The sequence below is a fragment of the Aspergillus nomiae genome, assembly GCF_001204775.2.
Source record: "Aspergillus nomiae NRRL 13137 chromosome Unknown contig00003, whole genome shotgun sequence".
NCBI lineage: Eukaryota > Fungi > Ascomycota > Eurotiomycetes > Eurotiales > Aspergillaceae > Aspergillus > Aspergillus nomiae.
The window spans coordinates 1-20632 of record NW_015378058.1 but is presented as its reverse complement, the minus strand read 5'-3'; the positions used below and the strand labels follow the sequence as shown (position 1 = coordinate 20632).

Below are 20632 nucleotides of genomic sequence, written 5' to 3'. Positions count from 1 at the left end.
GATTCTACATCGTTAAACACTGCGCAATCATCTCGGCTTACCCGCCAAACCACTGTATACGCAGGTACCCTAAGGCTACTACATCTTCGAAACCCAGCGGCATGGAAGTGGTGGGAATCTCACGAGTCCTATGTGAGCGACTGATGCGTCCATTCTCTATGCTGATACATTACTCAGACTCTTGATCCCTCAAACACTGTGACCACAGCAAACCCTATGCAGCAGGTTACATGGTTTAATAACTTGCATGCATCATTGTCAAAGCGTTCTCTACTTCGCTAGGATCTGAACTCCGGATTCTGACTATGGATACCCATCATCATATTTAATTAGACCTTCTTAATCCACTCAATCTCGTCTCCCATGTGTCTGTTCGCCCGTAGGTCGCCAGAACGCGCATGCGCCTCGAATCTCTCAGCCCGTGCAGCTCGTCCACACAAACGGCCGAGCTTTCCACTGGCTTCCGATGAGGTCACTTCTTGGTATGTGCATGTTTTCAGATACTTCCCAACCCACAGACCACCAGTGTATCGAGCGGTTGTCCGAGTCGGCAGAACATGGTTCGTGCCGATCACCTAGCATCATGTGTAAGTGTCCCATCAGGATTTCATGCCTTCATCGTCCAGCTTTGCGAGTACTCACCTTGTCGCCATATGACACGCATGTGTTCTCTCCAAGGAACAACGCCCCGTAATTAGACATTTTCTCCAACGCATCCCTGGGATTCTTCGTAAACACCTGCACATGTTCGCTTGCGTAGTGGTCACCCAGCTCCCAGAGCTCCTCCATAGTATCCACAACAATAACCTCTCCAAACGCATCCCACGAAACCTTCGCCACATCTGCGGTCGAGAGGTCCGACGCAGAAAGCAGCTTGTTCACGATCTCAATCGTCTCCCGCCCAACCTTAGGACACGTCGTGATCAAGACAGCGGGTGTATCCGGCCCATGCTCAGCCTGAGAGATCAAGTCCGTGGCCACCGTGAACGGGTCGGCCGTCTCGTCCGACAGGATGAGGATCTCGGTGGGACCCGCGAAGAGATCAATACCGACTTCACCAAACAGCTGTCGTTTACCCTCGGCCACGAATCGGTTCCCGGGACCAGCCAGAAAATCCACCTTACGGATTGTCTCGGTACCCACGGCCATGGCAGCCACGGCTTGCACGCCGCCCAGGAGGAAGATCTCGTCTGCTCCCGCCAGGTGCATAGCTGCAATCGTGCTATGCGGAATCTCGCCGTTGATAGGGGGTGTGCAGCCAATGACATGCTTAACGCCGGCGACTTTCGCTGTGAGGATTGTCATGTGTGCCGATGCGAGGAGTGGGTAGCGGCCGCCTGGGATGTATCTATACTCGCGTGATAACGTTAGACATCTATCATGAGAATCACTATGGAGTAGCGGGATATCTGAAGGGAAACATGATAATAACATACGCGCCGACGGTATTAATCGGCACATTCTTTTGCCCGAGGTGCACTCCCGGCTGAATTTCAATTTCGAAATCTTTCAACGAGCCCTTCTGTGCCTCTGCGAAGGCCCGCACGTTTCGCTGGACCTCGTTGATATCGGCGATGGTTTGCTCAGGACACATGGCTATCGCAGCCTCGATGTCTGCTTCGGATAGCTTGAAGCTGTCTGGCGCCCATTTGTCGAATTTCGCGGAGTATTTTCTAACAGCAGCGTCGCCGTCTGCGCGCACGGCGCTGATCACCTCTTCGACGACGGCGGATACGTCGACTGAGGGTGATTGCGTATGGTCTGAGGGAGCGGCGCGGGATTTGAGATACTGTCGAGCCATGCTTGTTACTTTTAAATACGGTTCAGGAGTGACAGGTTTTAAATTGTACTATACAGAATGATACCTACCTTTGCTCATGTTGCTGTGCTCATGGGATTTATATGCATACTAGGACCAGAATGATATATCGCACTTCGTTGCGAGAAGATCTTCATATTGCATCGCTGCGAAGGCCGAGAGTACCCGAGTCGAAGCTACAGATCGGACAAGTGGGCCGAGTGAGGTAGTATTCGGCTCGATTCCCATTCTTAGGATCTGTAGTATGACCGCAATTGTGGGGCAGCGTTCCCCAATACATGGTCCTTAGGGCGTCTGTATGTTCGGCGAGTAGGCCGATATCTGCGGCTCTCTCTTGTTTCGGCCGTCTGGCCGCTATCGGCAGATACGAGTCTGTAAGTATCTCTTACGCCCTAGCCAGGATATTCCACGTTTCCAATATGCATGCCACATCTTGACATTTGTTGTGGAATAATAGCTCCAGCCTCTAGCCTCAACCAAGAGTCTGTGTTGCCTAGTATCGTAGCCTTATCTGATGCTACTGATGAGTAGTAAAGTCCCAGGCTAGTATTCGAAAGCTATCCATAATCCATACAAAGCGGATCTAAGTGCACCGTAGTATCTAAGCGTACACCGCAGAGCAGACATATCCAACACCAGGTGATTTCCACCAACAACCCTCACATCACACCCGCTCTCAGCTGGATGAAGTACATCAATGCTTATCCCTCATCTCACTGGTCCACTCGGCATGCTCCACCGCTCCAACCGACAAAGCCCTCTTCTCCACAGCAGCAGCAGCCCTCTCAATCTCATCTTCCTCCCGCTGAATGTACTTCTGCGGTCGCCGTCGACGGATGGCATCGGGATCTTTGGTAACTATTAGCGGGGGGTTGGACCGATAATACTCGTCCATATCCTCAAGGCTTCGGTTCGCTGCACACACCATTAGTAAGTACATCTTCACTGCTAGGGACAGACTACACAAACCTGTCTCGGGGTAAAGGAAGTACAGAATCGGTAAGAAGGCAGCATTAGTGACTGTCCATACGATCCAGAATTTCCAGTCTATGTTCTTGATGCCGATGGGTGTTATCTCGACCACGACGAAGTTTGTGATCCTGTTCAATTGTCAGTGAGAGATATAGCAGGGTAGAAGGGGTGCGAAACAAACCAGTCAGTAGCTGTCGCAACAGCCGCGCCCTTCGTTCTCATGGGAAGAGAGTTGATCTCCGTGGGATACAGCCACGGCACGCCGAGCATACCGATGCCGAATGCGCCGTAGTAGAGAAAGAAGAATGCAACGGATGCTGAGGCATATTTCTCACCGTTATCACTTATACGTGAGAACCGAAGTAGGATGGTAATGACCAGGAAGCAGAAGAATTGTCCGAACGTAGAGAGGAGCATCAAGCCTCGGCGACCCATTCTCTCGACGAGAAGGACGGCTAACCCGGAGAACACAAGATAGGATAGGGCGTTGCATGCTGCTAGCAGACGGGCCATTGTATCGGAAAGTCCAACCGACTAGATGAGATCATGCGTCAGCTCTTTCGACAGATACCATTAGATGATGTGACCGCTACCTACATCCATAAGGACCGTTGGCAGATAATATGACATGATATTGATCCCGCCGAACTGCTGCATGAATTGACTGCCTGCGCCGAGGAGAAGTCTGCGGAGCGTCTTGCTGTCATTTCCCTTTTTCTTCCAGAGGTCTCGCCACCGCGTTGAATTCTCGCGTTCATACCGGACGCTGTATTCGATCTCATTGCGCTGCGCAATCACGAAGGGGTCGTCGATGGGTTTTGCCTCGAGACAGCTGAGTACCACTGTGGCCTCCTCTGGTCTCCCGTGCGCTATGAGCCATCTATATATCATTAGCACGCTTGAGGTTAAGACGAAGAACCAGCATAGCCTACCGTGGCGATTCAGGAAGCCACGGAGTGGTGGACCATAGAATAATCAAGAAGAAGAATTGGAATGCTAGGGGGAACCGCCAGGCGATGGAGCCACCGACGAAGGACAATCCATAATTGATCCAGTTGACGAGGCAGAAGCCAAAGATATTCATCATCATCTCAAAAATGACCAGTTTACCACGCCACTTCAGCTGTGATGTCTCAGTCTGCCAGATAGGTGCAGTGGCGGTATTGATACCATTGCCAATCCTACCGTCAATCGAGGCATTAGTGCGACGGAACTGAGACAAGTTGCTAGAATCAATAATGCGATATACTCACCCCAGGACAATACGTCCGACAAACATCTGGGCCAAGCCGAAAGAGACAGCCTGCAGCACAGCCCCTACAGCCATAATCGTAGTTCCTAGCAGAATGGCCTTTTTCCGTCCTAGTTGCTCTCCGATTGTGAAGGCAACAATTGCACCGAAGAAACAGCCCACATCGTATATAGCTGTGACCGTGGAGAGCGACGTGGTTTTCTCCGGGCCTACCAGGTCATGGACTTCGAGAAAGTCTCGTGTGATAACCACACCACCTATGGCGTGTTAGAGGAGTACACAACTTGTTCATTGGGTCATATTCTCACTAAAGACGCCCTGGTCGTAACCGAACAAGGACATGTCAGTTGCGCAAGCAACCTAAGGAATTGTCAGCCCAACGAAGGCACAAAGGTATAAAAGGTGTCCTACCGTAACCCAGAATGTAAGCCATCCTCCTGTCAAGCCAAAATAGGGCTTTTTGGTTTCGTTTGACACTGTCATGCTGGACATAAAACCTTCAGCGCCTCAATTGTGATCGATCAGCCGCTGGGTCCTAGAGAGTTCAAGCCACGTGAAGCCGCGCGTTTTCCTGGCTCCATCACATCTTATATACGGTGGGATTGTCATCCCAGTTCCCACTTCGAACGGAATAGAAGATCCACTCAATGACTCGAATAGTCCATACGCCGTTTGCGTGCGCGGGGGAAGTGTGGAGAGAATCCGGGGTAAGAGGGGTTTCATAAACAAGCCGGAGTTGGAAATTAGGGTCAGGGTTCGGAAGAAGTCCGCGATGCAGGAATGAACGACGGACGGAAATCAAAGCGACCTTCCCTCTCGGCTGGATTACCCTCCGAGTGTCTCTCCCTGTGGAGCACGGATCCTAGTGATTGCCAATAGTATTTCTCGTTTTCATAGTAGCAATGTCGGTTGCTATACCCTGGATATTACAGGTAAGTCGAGATACATGGCGTTAAGGCTTCGGATAGCAGATCCCAGTTCAGTCGGATCAGCTACCAATGTATGTCTGCTGACCATGCAGAGTCGGAAATCTTGGATCGCCTAATGGTCGATTTGATATGCCATGCAATGCAAGGGTACCCGTGATGTGTTGTTCAGCACGCCATGGGGTCTACTCTGGAAATCAATTACCGAGAGCCACGTCTAGACCTTCAAGGCCTGCTGTAAAAGTGGATATAAATAAGAAACAAGCCCCGGAAGAGCAGCACGACTTCACTCATACTCAACAAGGTAGTCATTCTACACTTAAGTACAAAATTGCTACACAATGACCGCCGAATCGTCCAACTCCGACCGCACGCTACCTTCTCGTGCAGCGCCGTCGAAAAGCGCTGCGGTAGCCAACAATGAAGAGTCCAAGCTGACGGCGCTCGAGAAAGCCGAACTAGCGCTCGCCGACAAATACAGTTCTCCAGATGTTTACATCAACGGGGAAACGGATACCTGCTGGCATCCGTGGCTTAACAATCTCGAGCTGAAGCCATTGCGCTTCGAAACCCGCACAGGAACATTTGTCGTCGTCTTGCGCAGCTTGGAAGATACATGGTTGGGTAAACACCGGCACCGAGGCTCTGTCACCGCAGTTACCATGAAGGGGGAATGGAACTACAAAGAGTATGTAACTGTCTCTGTTAGATGGCACCAGGACAGATCTGTGCTAACTAGCATAGGTATGACTGGGTCGCGAAGCCAGGGGACTACGTGGTGGAAAACCCAGGAACAATTCATACGCTCCACATGTCCAAAGGCGCGGAGGTGGTTTTCACTATCACGGGCAGTTTGGAGTTCTTTCATGACGATGACACCCTGAAGAGCACGATGGATATCTTCAGCTACGCTCATCTATACTATGAACATTGTCAAAAGCAAGGGATTCAGCCAAATGACGGGCTTTGGTACTAGTGCATGGCGAATAAGGTGCAAATTATTAATAACAAACGCGTTTAGTTACTTGTAATTGTCTATCTCCAAATAGCCACCTGATTGCACTGTCTCAGTTAGAGTAAGATAGCTAATGTTGCTTCTGGTGAGGGCTGTCATTCCTTGAGCTGGAAATTATATATCAGTAATCACCCGCCAGTCTTCGCCAAAGCCCTAACGCGTAGACACCCAGCTTCACACAAGCACCATCATAATAAATTCAGAAGAAAAAGTAACAGTAACAGAGAGAAAATAACAGGATCAGGCAATAAATCAAACAAAGAGATTACCCCGCCTGCAGCAACCTTGCAAATGTCAAGTCATTTACGAGCATTGGCCCAAACACGAATACCAGGTCCCACCTCGGCATGATTGCCGATCCTGAAATACAATCCGTATCCGCACAGAACCATTCCCCCCAACGACGCTTTGCGCTCGCCTGGCCATTCTGGCCATCATAGCGATAATGCGTACTTGGACTGGTAAGTACCTGAGACTATTACATTAGTTATCCACCTCTGACATCACTGTGATCTAGGGTGGTGAGTCAACAGGATGTGAGAGTAGCTCGACTGGGCTAAATATCGCCAGTTTAACATGTCGGGCGCGCAAGGTCAAATGCGATGAGAGAAAACCACTTTGTCGAAATTGTGAGAAATCTCGGGTTGAGTGCGTCCCCAGCGATTTGGTCTCTTTCAGGCACTGGCGACATCCGTCACCTAACAAGAATGGATACTTCGGTCTTTGGGAGCGGAGTCAGACCTGGGTGGAGGTCAGGATCTCTGCATTGGAGGTAGCAGGATGTATGAGTCCTAAGATGTGATTATGTGCATCTGGCAAATGCTGACATTATTGAACGGGATGTAGATGAGTTTGTAGATGAGACCAACGCGATAGCAGATGAGTACGAGATTATCTGCGACGAAGCCGTCGTACGAAGCTCTGTCAATCATAGGAAAGCATGTCGTACGGTAGTCCGCGATACAACAGACTCTGATGCACATATCGCTATTTGTGAACCACACCAGGCACGTATAACAACATTATCATCGACTCCAACTCACTGGTATGACACTAGAGGATATGTCATAGAACGTTCAACGCCGACAGAGGCCGACCATGCATCTTGGCATAATGGGACCTCGGTTGTACAGTCTCGAGGAGAGTCCGATAGGATGAACCATGGGGAGGCGGTTCGAGGTACTGCTAGTAGCACATCCAGCAACTCGTCCGATGACACAGGAGACACATTGAACAAAGGAGCACAGGCTCTGTTGTCCATGAGTCATGCTTCAGACCCTCGGTTGGCCTACACTTCGACTAGCATCTCACCACCGGAGAGCTTACAGACATATTGCAGCCAGGATAGTCCCTTCACGTCTGTTGTCCACCCATCGAACCCAGGGGGGCTAGCACAGGCCGCTCCTCTAAGCTCACAAGAAGAAGCATGGCTACTGCGTCAATTCAGCGCCGAAGTAGGTACCTGGATGGATCTCTCAGACCTGTCAGAAACCTTCTCGAAAAAGGTTTGTCGCTTGGCAACGCACGACCCATTGCTCAAAGCAGCAAGTATTGCATGCGCTGCGAAGCAACAGTTCTTGACCGGAAAATTACCAGAAGGCATGCACATCGCACGACGAAATTACAATACTGCAATTTCTCTTCTGATAGATAGGCTGGGCAATAACGATGAACCATTAGCCAGCTATGGCTTCGCAGCCACTGTCATTTGCTCATGTTATGAAATGTTAGACGCACCGGCCTCAGACTGGCAAAGACATCTCGACGGGGTGTTCTCTTTCAGCAAATTGCGCAGAGTGAACGGATCTTCTGGTGGAATCGAGCAGGCTGGGTTTTGGTCAACAGCGCGACAGGATGTAGTCTGCTCCATCATGCACAGATCAAAGCTGAGACTAGACCCCGATTTGTGGGCAATTGACCTGGAACACATAGGCCAGGAAGGGAGTGAGGACTTGGTTAACAACCAGTGAGTTGGTCTATGTGTCCCTACTTGGATCGGCATGCTTGATACTGATGTATAAAGGATCCTCACGATTCTCGCGAAAGTGGTAAATTTAATAGCGTGCTCAGATAACACCTCGGCAAGTAAAGGGCTCGATGAATGGTGCAAGCTGCGTAACCTTCTAGACCACTGGAACCGCTCTGTGAAGGGCCAAAGCTTCATGGACCCAGTCTCAGTATACGAGGAGGACGGCAAGCCGTTCACAACGATATGGTTTGCGAGGAGCGTTTGCGGTAAGGTTATATTATAATCAATAGGATGCACTTGTTGACGATGTGCAGCTTCCTCGTGGCAGATGTTCCATCTTGCTCAAATTCTGCTCCTCACCTCTTGCCCTACGCAGGACCGGAGTTGTATGATTGCCTTCAGGACAATAGAGGTTAGCATGTACACGATCACACCCTCGCAAACGGTGCTAAGCGATCGTCAGGGACAACTACTATACCATGCGAGACAAATATGTGGCATAGCCCAAAGCAAGCCAGACGGAAGCTGTCGGGTAAACTCCGTTCAGCCCATTTACTACGGTATGCGACATTGGCTAGTCTGCGTCTGTTAGGGGCTCGACTGATGTATTTCAACTATAGCTGGATGCTGTTTTAGCGACAACAAAGAAAGGAAGGCAGCCATTATGCTTCTTGAAGAAATTGAGGATAACCTGGGCTGGGCTGCCAAATACCGCGCCTGGGATCTACGAAGGCTGCGTACGGAAATCTAGAGAATCCCCAACCTGTATACGTTCACCAGGAGCACGGCGGGGGCTGGGCACGTCACCCTTCAGTAAGAATTATATAAAGACTATTGCTTAACATTGTGCTCTAGAGGATAGAGTTGTCAATACTAAATAGATCGGGTGTCTTCAATCAGCGCTCAAGGTGGATTGGAAGGAGCAGTCCTCAGCTTCGATTGCCTAAAGGATCTGATATGGAGTTACAGGGTTATCGCATACGGCTCAAATAATACGATTGTGCAGCAACTGGGCAAGTGCAGTGGTATCCACCGGGACAAATTGAGTACAAACCTGGTCGCATATCATTGAGAAACAAATCTAGTCGGCACGCATGAGCCTCTCCAGTCGACACCGCACCGAATACTGGAACCACACAGGGTACGCGCGAAGACGCTGCGCGAGAGTGCCAGAAGTGCCAGGTAAAAGGACATGCCCACTCTCACCCGTCAGAACCTGATCAACGATACCCTCAGCGACTGTATCAGGGTGTAGGAGGGGGTTGATAAACGTATCTTCGGGGGTCAGTTTGTCAATCAAGGCGGTGCGCGTAAAGCCCTGGGTAACAAGCACAGTGCGGACGCGTGGAGCCTGGTAGCGCGTCACCAATTCAGCCGCCAGCCCTTCGTGGAAGGCGATGGCAGCGGCCTTGGAAGCCGAGTAGTCGACCATGTTGGGGGCGACGGCGTAGCCGGACTGGGAGGCGACAGTCACCACCATTCCGTGGTTGGCCGCGATCATGTCCGGCAGAAACTCTTGTGCCAACCAGTAGTGCGAGAGGGTGTTGACATCAAACAACCGTCGGGTCACGGCCTCGGTGGTGCCGAGGATGGTCTTGCCGGTGAGGATGCCCGCGTTGTTAATTAGGATGGTTGGTTTGCCGAACGAGGCACGAATCTTGCTGCCCACCTCCGAGATGTTTTCGGGAGATGTAATATCGCATTCGTAGTAGCGGACACTGCTTGGCAGTGAATCTGCTGGAGGCGCGATGTCCAGGATGGCGACTTTGATGCCGCGATCACCGAACAGCTGTGCGACTCGCCGTCCAATCCCGCCACTGCCACCCGTCAGGACCACTACTTCACGGTTCCAGTCATAGTGATCTTTCTGGCCATTATTGATCACACGACGGTCCAGCCACCCTCCGAGCCGACTCAAAACAGCGAATGAGACCAGTACTTTGAGCGCTTTGAGCACCTTCGGACGCGACTCAAGGATCTCACGGCCCTTGGTAGTATATTGTGCTAATACTAGCAGGGGAACCATCTTCCAGGGGCTCAGCAAGGTCCGGTGGACTAAGTAGCTGACCGCATCGGCTGTGAATCCTGGTTTCTGTTAGCGCAGGCGAAGAACAAGAGAGCGGTGGTCAGCGCACCTTCGCGCGAGCGCCATCTCTTCGCCGGCGGTGCCATTTTGCAGGGGATATACCAGCGCGCTCAATATCTATCGCGACTCATGGAGCAGTATGGATCAGATCAAGAAGCAACAGGGGGAGTGATGAGGACCGCATCAGGCGAACCTGATAGATGATCGGCGGCCCTAAGATGGAGAATGCGGGGCTGCCGAGGTCCGCGCGCATAAAATGCATTTGCTCCTGCATTAAAATGCACACTGGCAATATAACTGAACGGAGCATGTGCATTCCAGACAGATAAGCAGGCTACGTAGTAGAGGTGCCGCAGTCCATCTATCTATAGCGAGCTAATGATATGGCTCTAACAACCAAACCAATTCACTGCTGTCCTTGACAGACGTCTCACTTGGGAAATGACGGCCTGGCGCTCAGTGCGTATTGCCGTTATTATAATCCAGGATAAATCACCTATAGTATATTTATTATATATCGAGATATGAACAGACGTCTCCTCAGGCATGCTAAGTGGTGCTACCTTGATAATTCATAGTACCTCGCCCATAGTTGTACAGTTAGAAAGTCTCCCAAGGGTACGTGAAAGCAACATGCACGTCAGCCACCAATTGCCGGAGGGATCCTTTCCTACAATCTCGGCTAAATTGCGTAATGCAATACCATTCGTCAGAGAGACGGGATTAGCATGCAATACCAATCGCTTAGTGGTGGAAGTAATCATTTTCATGTTTTGCATTCGATTGGAAGGGAAGTTATGGATCCACAAAACATGAACTACGCTGAAAGGTCAGAAGATTAATATGAAAGACAGTAGAAGGAAGACGTAAGACGGAGGGAGAGCGTCCGGGACACGAAGGTCCATAGTGTAGATCAAGGATATCGCTTATATTTTCTTAATGAATACCATTTTGCTCCTCGTTTCCGCCCCTGCCCATACCCAACAGCCGCTATCCCCGTACATTAACTGCACGACATGAAACAGTGCGTTTGGCCCTGAGTACCCAGCTCATCTAAGGCAGGATCTGGTCTGCGCAGCCAGTTTGCCAACATGTTCGTACAATGATCGGTAAGCTTCAGCTCAGACAGCATCGTGTCAAGGCGATCCCCACGCATATGAACGTCATGGGCCCGTCGCAGAAGATAGAGGCAATGGACCAAGTGCTCGCGGTTCGAGGTCCAATAGAAACCATTGACGTTGCGACCGACTTCATCGTAGTCCTTCATCTGACGGGTCATTTCCTTATCGTAGTAATATATAAAAGGCTTGCCATCATTAAACTCCGTAAATTCCTTCACATAGTCGTGCGGACACTCCCAGTGAAGCCAGCACGCTGAAAGCGGATCATACGTGCAACCGAGCGCTTCAGCTTCGTCGGTGGAATTGCCGCAGGAGAGTCTGGCCCGAGGAGCCGTGGGCAAACACTGTCGCTGTCCACCCTGGTCGGAGCCTGAGTAGACCGCCGAGTGTTCCAGGATCAGGGCCTGTCGGACTGGCTGGAGAGTGATTGCTGCAATCAATGCAATTATCAGGATCAGCAAGATCAGGAGGAGCCCAGTGATGGTGATCGTGGCCAGGTTGCGCTTCATGAACTGGTGTACGGAGCGGCGCCGTGGCCGCACTGTCAGCGTAGTATCACTGTCGCCGGAATCTCCCTCCTTGTCTGTCTTCGGGACAGGCTCACAGTTGCGTGGGAAAATCTTATTCATTCCGGTATAGAAATGATCGATGGTGGTGGAAAAGCGTTACTCTCGCGGAATTTCGAGAACAGGAAAGTATTCGCCTCCTTCGCTATCCAAGACAAGAGCAGCGAGTCTACTACACATGGTTATGTTTGCCGGTAACATGTTTATTGATTTACTTAGTGTGAAACCATAACAAAGGGTCCGCTTGGGCAGACCAGATTGAGATATCAATAAGGCTCACGGGCACCAATCATACCGGGGAAGGAATAGATCCCGATTCTGAATAATAGTATCAATGAAGTTGGCTCGTACATGGCACCCAGATTGTTCTTGGGTCGAAACCGAGGAATAATGAAAATGCGGACGAACCGTGGGAACTGCATTCTCCCTGTCCAGTCAAGGGCCAACGCCAAGGGAATCACAAATGCTACGGCGCCAAAGACTGTTGAGTGGACCAGAAGTAAACGCCCGGGAGCCGTCTTGAAGCTGTCTGTGCGTACCTATGCGTAGGTCCGGAACTAGATCTAACTAATGAACAAGATGATGCTGTTCATGGAGCCCATTATACTTTACAGCGCACTCCTAGCCTTTGAAGCTGCTCCCTTGATCATATTCACCTTTCCAGTTCAGCCAAGAATACTAGGAACAACCAGTCGATATTAATTATGCGCCATGGCCGCTTGGATTCCCGCCTGAACATCAGCCACGCGTGCTATCTAGATTATGTCACCCAAGATTGCATATACCGGTGTAACTACATATCCACTTGTTACGATATATGAAGTGTTTACTTACTGTTTTATACAAGCATCTCATGTCGATCGGCTTTCCGAGCCTAGACACACTATGTGGGCATATGTGAATACCTGTATACCATACTTGGACGGATTAAAAACTTCACCGAGACATGTATCATTGCCTATGTTTCTTGTACAAAGCAGTTCTCCAGCCTCACCTCCAGCCGCGCGCGATGATGTGGCAGAAGAAACCATCAGCTCATGATTTCTGCTCCTTCATGAACCGAATTAGAAGTTCTACAATAAGCTTTCCACTGCCTGATCCCAGGAATTGATATTTAAAAGTCGTGATCCAAAATAGAACGGCCTAACAAGGCCGGACCATGGCGACCAAACACACTTCGCACACGGCTGATTCGTATACCATCGGATGGATTGCAGCCTTGCCTATCGAGCGTGCTGCCGCAACAGCCGTTCTCGATGAGCGCCACGACAAGCCGAGAGACTTTGTCCAGAATCCAAATGACATGAATTCTTACACCTGGGGTAGGATGAACCAGCACAATATCGTCATCGCCTCGCTTCCTGCGGGGGTGCACGGGACAACGTCTGCTGCAATCACAGCGACAAAACTGCTCTCTTCCCTGCCTCAGATTAGAATTGCACTTTTGGTGGGAATTGGTGGCGGTATTGCTCGGCCAGGGAGGGGGCGTGATATTCGATTGGGTGATATCGTTGTCAGTCAGCCCCAGGGAGCTAATGGTGGAGTGATCCAATATGATGTGGGGAAGGCTGGCTGTGGTGGAAAATGGGAGCGAAAAGGCTCTCTCAGCAAGCCTCCACAGATACTCCTCAGTGCACTGGCAAATCTACAAGCGGAACATGAGTTAGGGGAATCCCAGATCCTAAGGTTTCTAGCTGTTATCGCAGAGAAGACAAGCCGGGCAGTGAGGAATGTCAACGGCAGCAAATTCGTTCATCAAGGTCTTAATAATGACCACCTTTTCCCTGCATCTTACAATCATGAATCTGGTCCTGACTGTCAATCCTGCGACCTAACCAAAGCGGTCAAACGCGATGAACGAGGATATACAGACCCAGAAATTCATTATGGCACCATTGCTTCTGGTAACACGCTCGTCAAGGACGCTATGTATCGGGACAAGATCCTCAAAGATATCGACGAGGATTGTTTATGTCTTGAGATGGAGGCCGCAGGGTTGATGGATCATTTCCCTTGCCTTGTGATCAGGGGTATTTCAGACTATGCAGACTCTCATAAAAATGACCAGTGGCAGCGATACGCCTCTGCCACCGCAGCGGCATATGGAAGAGAACTTCTGGATTATGTCCCCACACAAGAGCTTCAGGAGACAGAGACAGCGCTCAGAGTTCTCGAATCGAGTTAGTACTTCAACTGGCTACTGGAACTCTTGTCTCTAATAGCTTCATAGTGAAACAAACCCTCGAAACCGTCCAATGCATAGCAATAGATACCAAACAGGAGTTGATGAATTGAAATCAGAGAGTCACGCCGATGAGATCAGAAAGTGGCTGTTGCCTCCTGACCCGTCAACGAACTTGAATGATGTCCTGAATAAAAAGCACATTGGCACTGGGTCTTGGTTTTTGGAAAGCGAGCCATTTCAGAAGTGGAAAGGCAGCGACTATAATAGTCTCTGGCTACATGGCATTCCGGGCGTGGGGAAAACAGTTCTCAGTGCTTCGATCATCGCAGCATTGAGCCAGGAGCCCGATCAATCTGAAAACATTCCTCTCCTGTACTTCCTTTTCGATTTCAGTGACAATAAAAAACAATCGCTCAGCGGGCTTGTTCGCTCGTTTGTGACACAGCGCGAGGGTGTCTTGACACCCTTTTTTTCTCTACTCAAGGCCGCGGACAGCCCACAGATGAGGCACTCTGTGCTACGTTTCAGCAAATGCTAGACACTGTGAAAGCTACGCGCATAATCATAGACGCATTGGATGAATGCACAACAAGGACCGATCTTCTTCAATGGATAGAAGCTCTCATTCACTCAGAAGGCACGGTGCCTCAACTCCTTGTTACAAGTCGCAAAGAAGTGGACATTGAGTCTAGTTTCGAACGGCTGCTGCCTAACAACAGTATTTATCCTATTATACAGGGCCCTGTGGACGACGATATTCTTGCATATGTTCATGAGCGGCTGCTAACTGACCGTGGATTTGAGAGATGGCAGACAGATGCGTCAGTGCAAAATGAAATCGAGTCTGAACTTATGAAAAGGGCAGGAGGGATGTGAGTACACTCTGTGGCCCTTGGATAATTTGAGTGAAGTGTTATTGACATCTGCGAGGTTTAGGTGGGTTGTATGCCAACTTGATATTCTGCAAAAGTGCTTGGATCTCAAAATGCTTCGACGGTCACTACGGTCTCTCCCGAAGACTTTATCAGAAGCATATGGCCAAATTCTGGCCAACATCGATGAAGGCTACAGGGATTATGCCATACGACTTTTGCAGTTTTTGACTTACTCAGAGCGTCCCTTGGACCTTGAGGAAGCGGTGGAAATTATGGCAATATATCCCGCCGCACAGCCTCCTTTTGATGTTAAGCGAAGAATGCCAGCGCCTCGCGATATTATGAGAATATTCCCAAGTCTCGTTTCTCTCGTGATGGATCGTAACGGCATGAATGTCCATCTATCTCACTTCTCTGTTCAACAGTATCTGAAATCCAACCTGATCAATGCAAGTTTCCCAGAACACATGGCTGATGTCGGAATGCTGTTCCAATCAAGCCTGAGTGAAGGCAGCGCACGAGCCTCGATAGCTATAGTTTGCCTATCATACTTGTCTTATTTCAACGACGAAGGCGCTATCACGCATGGCATGGGATTCTTTTCTCTATACCCATATTCTACGCACTATTGGATGGAACATGCAAGGGCGGCAGAGAGTAACAAGGAACTGATGATAAGATTTTGAAGTTCTTCCTTCAAGAAAGAGGAGCATATAGTATCTGGGCCTTTTCGTTTGAAGAATATATGTTTAAAAGAATGGTCCGGCGCCGATCTGTTCCATGGCGTCGGATAGACGAGGCCCCACCCATATATTATGCATCTTGCGCAGGCCTCTGTCATATTGCTGAGATCCTCATAGATCGCGGGGCCGACGTGAATGCCCTGGGCGGAGAATACGGATATCCACTTGTAGTCGCGTCCTCTGAAGGTCGAAGAGATATGGTAGCGTTGCTTTTAGACAACGGTGCTCGTATTGACGTTTGTGTAAAGGACCATGGCACATTTGATCACGGTACGCCACTGCACGTTGCATGTTTCGATGGTCACAAGGAGGTCGTGCAGCTTCTGCTAGCCAAAGGCGCCAATGTCAACGCACCAAACAGTCGATGTGGAACGCCACTCATGGATGCTTCGGTCAATGGTCATCTAGAAGTTGTCAACCAACTGCTAGAGTGAGGCGCCGATGTTAATGCAACAGTATATTCAAAGCCTAAACCATTCCGGAATGCCTTGGGAGCCGCCTGCTGGGGAGGTCACCTAGAAATTGTGCATCAATTATTGGCGAAAGGGGCTATTATTAATAGAGACGGTGGGAGCTGGGGCAGTCCGCTCACGGTAGCTTGTGCCCAAAGCTACACTGAGATTGCAGCATTGCTTTTAGAAAGGAGTATTAACATTAACGAGCGTTGTCGATCTCGTGGAACTGCACTTCAGCCAGCCTCTCGTTGGGGTCGAATGGAAACGATGCGACTGCTCCTTGAAAGCGGGGCTGATGTCAGGCTACAAGCAAGTGCACGGTTCGGACCCGAGAGTCACCTCCTAACCACTTGCGAACGCCGCTGTCGAGAAGCGGCAAAGCTTCTCATAGAAAATAGTGCCTGATCTAGTCATGACATGGACTTGCTCGATACTGCTCTCCAGGATATGTCGGGGAATGAATACAAGGAAGCCGTACGATTGCTGCTAGGGAATGAAGCAGCAGCGCGATGTGATACAGAATAGAAATGGCAATGTCAGGTATTATACTTTGTCTAGTTGGTATCGAATATATTTGGCGACTGGAAAGCGCCGCGTTTTATCGCACGGAGCCTATGGTAACTTGGTGTAGCTCACTACATGGTCTCCCGAGACGCACACAACTGTTGATGAGGGAATTACTCTTTTCTGTCGAGTTATAGTACCATGAATGCATATTGTTCAGACTATGGAGTCTTCAAGTACTATGACATCTATGGAAGCGCAACAGATGCGAGGAGACCAATCTAGTCCTCATAATACACGGGCATTTCGGATTATCAGCTACTCAATCACTGCCGACATGGTTGAGTATGTTTCTTCCGTGCAACAGCAAAAGCCTCAATCAGCGAATGCACCAGCCATCTAGCTCTGGGTCCACAGTTCTGTGCTGCATGCTATAGCAGGATAAATGAAAGCCCGGCCATTGCACACCGACCGCATTGCGGTATGTCACAGACCCATCGCAGGCCATTTTCCCACAGGCTTTCTACAAAAATGTTGATATTCACGACGTGACAAAAGTTTCCATGGCCATGTGTGACAACCTTTGATAATACCAGACTACGGAAAATGTGAGCTTTGTCTTGGGCTCTTAGTTCCTTTCCTACAACGTTTAATGTAACAGGGCCAGTTCCCGTGCGTGATATTGAGGTTGTACAGTGCGTCGGGCACTTTAGATTAACGGAGACCCTCACTCGTCCAGGGGCTCCACGCACACGACAAAGAGTTTCAACTATAGCCAATGCACCTGCGAGATGTAGCACTTGTGGACCCCGTCAAAGCGATATTGGTACATGGTATCACCGACGACCTGCAGGCCTTAGGATCGAAACGGAAAGTGAGCTGAGCACGTCCCGCTAGAAAGAAAGAAACATATTACGATAGCTCAATATACAGAGTACGGAGTACATGATATACCTTGAATACAGCTTTGGTGCGCCGCCGGGCGCACTTGCCCTACGGGAAATGGAGGCGTTGGGGAATCCATTCAAATAGCCGCGCAAAACAAATTAGGTATAAAATAATTGCTCACCTTGGTATCAGTCACTGTTTGGCACGATCTCTCACATATGTTAGGTCTAGTATCTCAAGAAAAACAATCTACCACACCCATGGCGCGAGACAGCACGCTCAGCATGGCACTTTCTTTTACTTTCTTTGCAATATGCCTTTTGCAAGTCCAGGCTACGGGTGTTGAGCCCGGTCCTTCCAAGCCAGCGTTCCTAAGCTTAAGCCCTGAAAGTTGGTTGACCTCTCCGCGCAGAAAGCTATTGTCAGGAGACCACTCAACTAACTGTCCAGCTTATAGAATTACGAGAGGCGCATAGCAAGCTTAAGCTGGGCGCAACGCTTGACGGGGCGAAGTTCGCTGAGGTTGAATTCAATGACGATATATATTGGGACGGGAAGTTTGGCAGCACCTCTTCGTTCAGGAAAGAGTACCCTTTTGATATTTGGGTGGATGGTGTGGATGATGAAGAGAATGAATACAACAATGCGCATCCGAATTTCCATGCCTCTCGCCTTCCCGGTATTGGAAGCAGCAAGGATATCTACCCGTATATTGCTAGCATTGTAAGTCACTGCTGATTTTGCCAATATTCCCTAGCTGACAATCATGAAGTCGCCAGCAAAGTATGGCCGCAGTCAGAAGTTTATGTACTGGGATATGGTATGGAACCAGGCTGAAAAAGAGAAAAACGGCGATATCATCCTGGTAGACTTGGCGCAATATGTCCAGGGCTTAGCAGCCGAGAAGCAAGAGGATCTTATCCCGTCTGTCACCACGAAGAGCCTAAGGTTTACACCACCAGAACAAATGGAAACAAAGCAGACTATTCCACCGTACCGGGGAACATATTCTGTACATTATAAAGGCAGCAACGCCAAATGGGCTCATAGCGATATTGAGTATCGTCAGATAAGCCTGGAATACCATGACGACTCTAAAAAGCCGGCTGGAACTGGTCCACACAACCTGCATTACTTTCACATTAGCTCTTGGAAGGACCGACAAGCAATTGATCCAGAGAAGCTGCAATTCCTCATCGACGAGGTCGACAAGAAATTCAAAGGCCAAACGATCATCGTGAACTGTTTATTGGGATTTGGGCGTACAGGTTCCTTTATTGAAGCAAGGGAGATGTATCGGGAAACAGTGAAGGCGAAAAGTACTAAATGGTTCTTCTCGTCCTCAGGTGACCCGATTGAGGAATATACCGCCACGCTACGCAAGAGACGAGCTTTGATGATCGACAGTTCCAGTCAATATGAGTTCTTACATACCTGGGCAGCAAGGATGTGGACCATGACAACTGAAGGTAATACAAAGACCGCAGCCGGCTCTGCGGGCAATCCGCCCAGCCAGGGTCGTCGGCCGCCAACATCATGACAACCTGCGAGGTTTCGTTGCCTCTACTGTGAACGTCAGCCATAAATGTGGTGACGCCTGAGATAGGGAGAATTCTTTGTATGTAGGGATATATGTAACTATGGAGTACTATCCATACCCACGCCGTAGCTCACTGTCTCGATTTGCATACGCCGCGGGTGCCAGTAGGATGACAACCAAATAAGAAAACCACTGCCGATACCCATCTTGCTTTCATTCCTGTAGCTGTAATACAAGAAAATGTGAAGGAACCGGAGAAGATCTCAAGCACGTGTGCAAGTCATCTACACATGTCACGGTCATTCAGCTACCGTGGTACAGTTTGGGCGACTAGCATGCATTATGATGACTCATGTCAGAAAGGCTATGGGCACAAAGACGTGCCTGAGGCCCCATAGTCTATTACTATAGAGGCTGGCTGTAGTGAGTCTCAAGTACAGCAGTAGCAGTTTGAGGAATTCGAGGTGGTGACGTGACTGTCAGTCCGCCTTATCTCTAGAACCACATCTTTATTACAAAACTCTTGCACGGGCAAGTGAGAACTCCAGACCTCTGGGATCTTCTCCCCTGAAACAATTAAATCCGTGGCCAAGCCCGTCTTTGCTGCATAGGCCAAAGTTTACGTTGCCCAACACTTCCCGTTTGCCCCGGCGCTTATCCACACTTCAGTGCCATCTGTCTTGGTAACACATCATCTTTAAGCCTCTGTCCAGCGCCCTAATGAACTTAGCAGAGGAAATAATCTTGAACATTATCACTCATTCAGTAAAGTCCAAGATCTCAGGGGGTCTAACTGCTCACGTTACGATGAGTAGCAAGCCCACTCCCTATAGCCGAACACATATACCTGTCCATACTGTCCACCTGCTGCCCACCTCCAACTCTCTCCGTTTTCTGTTCAACCCCAGGAAGCATGTACTGGACTTTATTGATTATACTCCCATATCTATCAGCTCTCGCAGCTGGTGGGATACCCACGTATAGTTCACAACCCAACTCTGGGAACATTGCTCTGCCTCCCTCAAACATCGATCCGAAGGCCGAGACGTCCAACCTCCACTATCATTGTGGGGGTTTCATCTTCCTGCATCCCCCTGACTATCAACCACATCTTCTATACCCGGATCCACAGACCAATTTACAACCAAGTTCACCACAGCGAAACCGGCCAGTATCACCGGGTCCAGGGCGTCCTATAAGCCGCGCAGCTGCACCACCTCCGGTATACATAGCGGCAAAGTGTAAAAAGCCAAACGGCAGAGAAAGTCTCGCAGGAATCAACTTGAATAAATGCCTTGGCTGGGATGACCATCGCAAAGCTTTCACTGCAGAGTACGAGTATGTATCACCCATTGCAGCAATAGCGGCCACGGCCATTGCTTCCAGCTGTCAGTTTATCCCTAATTGCTTACGATACCAGCGCATATGGAATTGTTAAAGGGAATTGCTGGGACTGCGGGTACAAGAAGTACCGAAAGCCCGCTTGGAAGTTTATACTGGGTTGCAAGTGTAGCACGAATGCACAGGATCGAACACAGTGGGAGGTCAAGGAGTTCACCCAACGTGAGTATCTAGCTTGTATCGAGCCACAATTCGCTAATAGGCTTTGTAGCTGGCGTTCTAGTATACAATGAGAAGACAGGTCAAATGGGTTGTCATGGGTATTTTGCAGATCTCAACGTACCCGACATCCGCTAGTTTGCTCCCATACGTTTA

General features: G+C 49.5%; 8 protein-coding genes across 8 annotated transcripts; 4 read left to right on the top strand and 4 right to left on the bottom strand.

The window, feature by feature from the left end:
- Positions 1-329: 329 nt before the first annotated feature.
- On the bottom strand, positions 330-1801 carry ANOM_000404 (histidinol dehydrogenase family protein; the record flags this gene model as incomplete). The annotated part of the gene is made up of 3 exons (XM_015545662.1): positions 330-575; positions 643-1348; positions 1437-1801. 3 exons carry the CDS (start codon positions 1799-1801, stop codon positions 330-332), a joined length of 1317 nt encoding a protein of 438 aa, XP_015412356.1.
- Positions 1802-2513: 712 nt separating this feature from the next.
- Positions 2514-4526, bottom strand: ANOM_000403 (sugar porter family MFS transporter; the record flags this gene model as incomplete). The annotated part of the gene is made up of 8 exons (XM_015545661.1): positions 2514-2734; positions 2789-2919; positions 2973-3325; positions 3389-3671; positions 3724-3972; positions 4045-4300; positions 4352-4403; positions 4455-4526. The coding sequence occupies 8 exons, from the start codon at positions 4524-4526 to the stop codon at positions 2514-2516; spliced, it is 1617 nt and encodes a 538-aa protein (XP_015412357.1).
- A 749-nt stretch (positions 4527-5275) lies between these two features.
- ANOM_000402 (uncharacterized protein) lies at positions 5276-8704 on the top strand (the record flags this gene model as incomplete). Its single annotated transcript, XM_015545660.1, has 7 exons — positions 5276-5657; positions 5714-5938; positions 6555-6766; positions 6831-7950; positions 8008-8219; positions 8268-8513; positions 8574-8704. The coding sequence occupies exons 1-7, from the start codon at positions 5311-5313 to the stop codon at positions 8702-8704; spliced, it is 2493 nt and encodes an 830-aa protein (XP_015412358.1). The 5' UTR covers positions 5276-5310.
- Positions 8705-9034: 330 nt separating this feature from the next.
- Positions 9035-10125, bottom strand: ANOM_000401 (short chain dehydrogenase/reductase family protein; the record flags this gene model as incomplete). The annotated part of the gene is made up of 2 exons (XM_015545659.1): positions 9035-10038; positions 10089-10125. The coding sequence occupies 2 exons, from the start codon at positions 10123-10125 to the stop codon at positions 9035-9037; spliced, it is 1041 nt and encodes a 346-aa protein (XP_015412359.1).
- Positions 10126-11042: 917 nt separating this feature from the next.
- On the bottom strand, positions 11043-11789 carry ANOM_000400 (uncharacterized protein; the record flags this gene model as incomplete). Its single annotated transcript, XM_015545658.1, has 1 exon — positions 11043-11789. One exon carries the CDS (start codon positions 11787-11789, stop codon positions 11043-11045), a length of 747 nt encoding a protein of 248 aa, XP_015412360.1.
- A 1096-nt stretch (positions 11790-12885) lies between these two features.
- On the top strand, positions 12886-15963 carry ANOM_000399 (putative multiple ankyrin repeats single kh domain protein; the record flags this gene model as incomplete). The annotated part of the gene is made up of 5 exons (XM_015545657.1): positions 12886-13906; positions 14007-14363; positions 14414-14783; positions 14848-15290; positions 15647-15963. The coding sequence occupies 5 exons, from the start codon at positions 12886-12888 to the stop codon at positions 15961-15963; spliced, it is 2508 nt and encodes an 835-aa protein (XP_015412247.1).
- Positions 15964-17636: 1673 nt separating this feature from the next.
- ANOM_000398 (uncharacterized protein) lies at positions 17637-18916 on the top strand (the record flags this gene model as incomplete). The annotated part of the gene is made up of 3 exons (XM_015545656.1): positions 17637-17766; positions 17834-18099; positions 18149-18916. 3 exons carry the CDS (start codon positions 17637-17639, stop codon positions 18914-18916), a joined length of 1164 nt encoding a protein of 387 aa, XP_015412248.1.
- Positions 18917-19829: 913 nt separating this feature from the next.
- Positions 19830-20614, top strand: ANOM_000397 (uncharacterized protein; the record flags this gene model as incomplete). The annotated part of the gene is made up of 3 exons (XM_015545655.2): positions 19830-20304; positions 20357-20479; positions 20529-20614. 3 exons carry the CDS (start codon positions 19830-19832, stop codon positions 20612-20614), a joined length of 684 nt encoding a protein of 227 aa, XP_015412249.1.
- Positions 20615-20632: the final 18 nt, after the last annotated feature.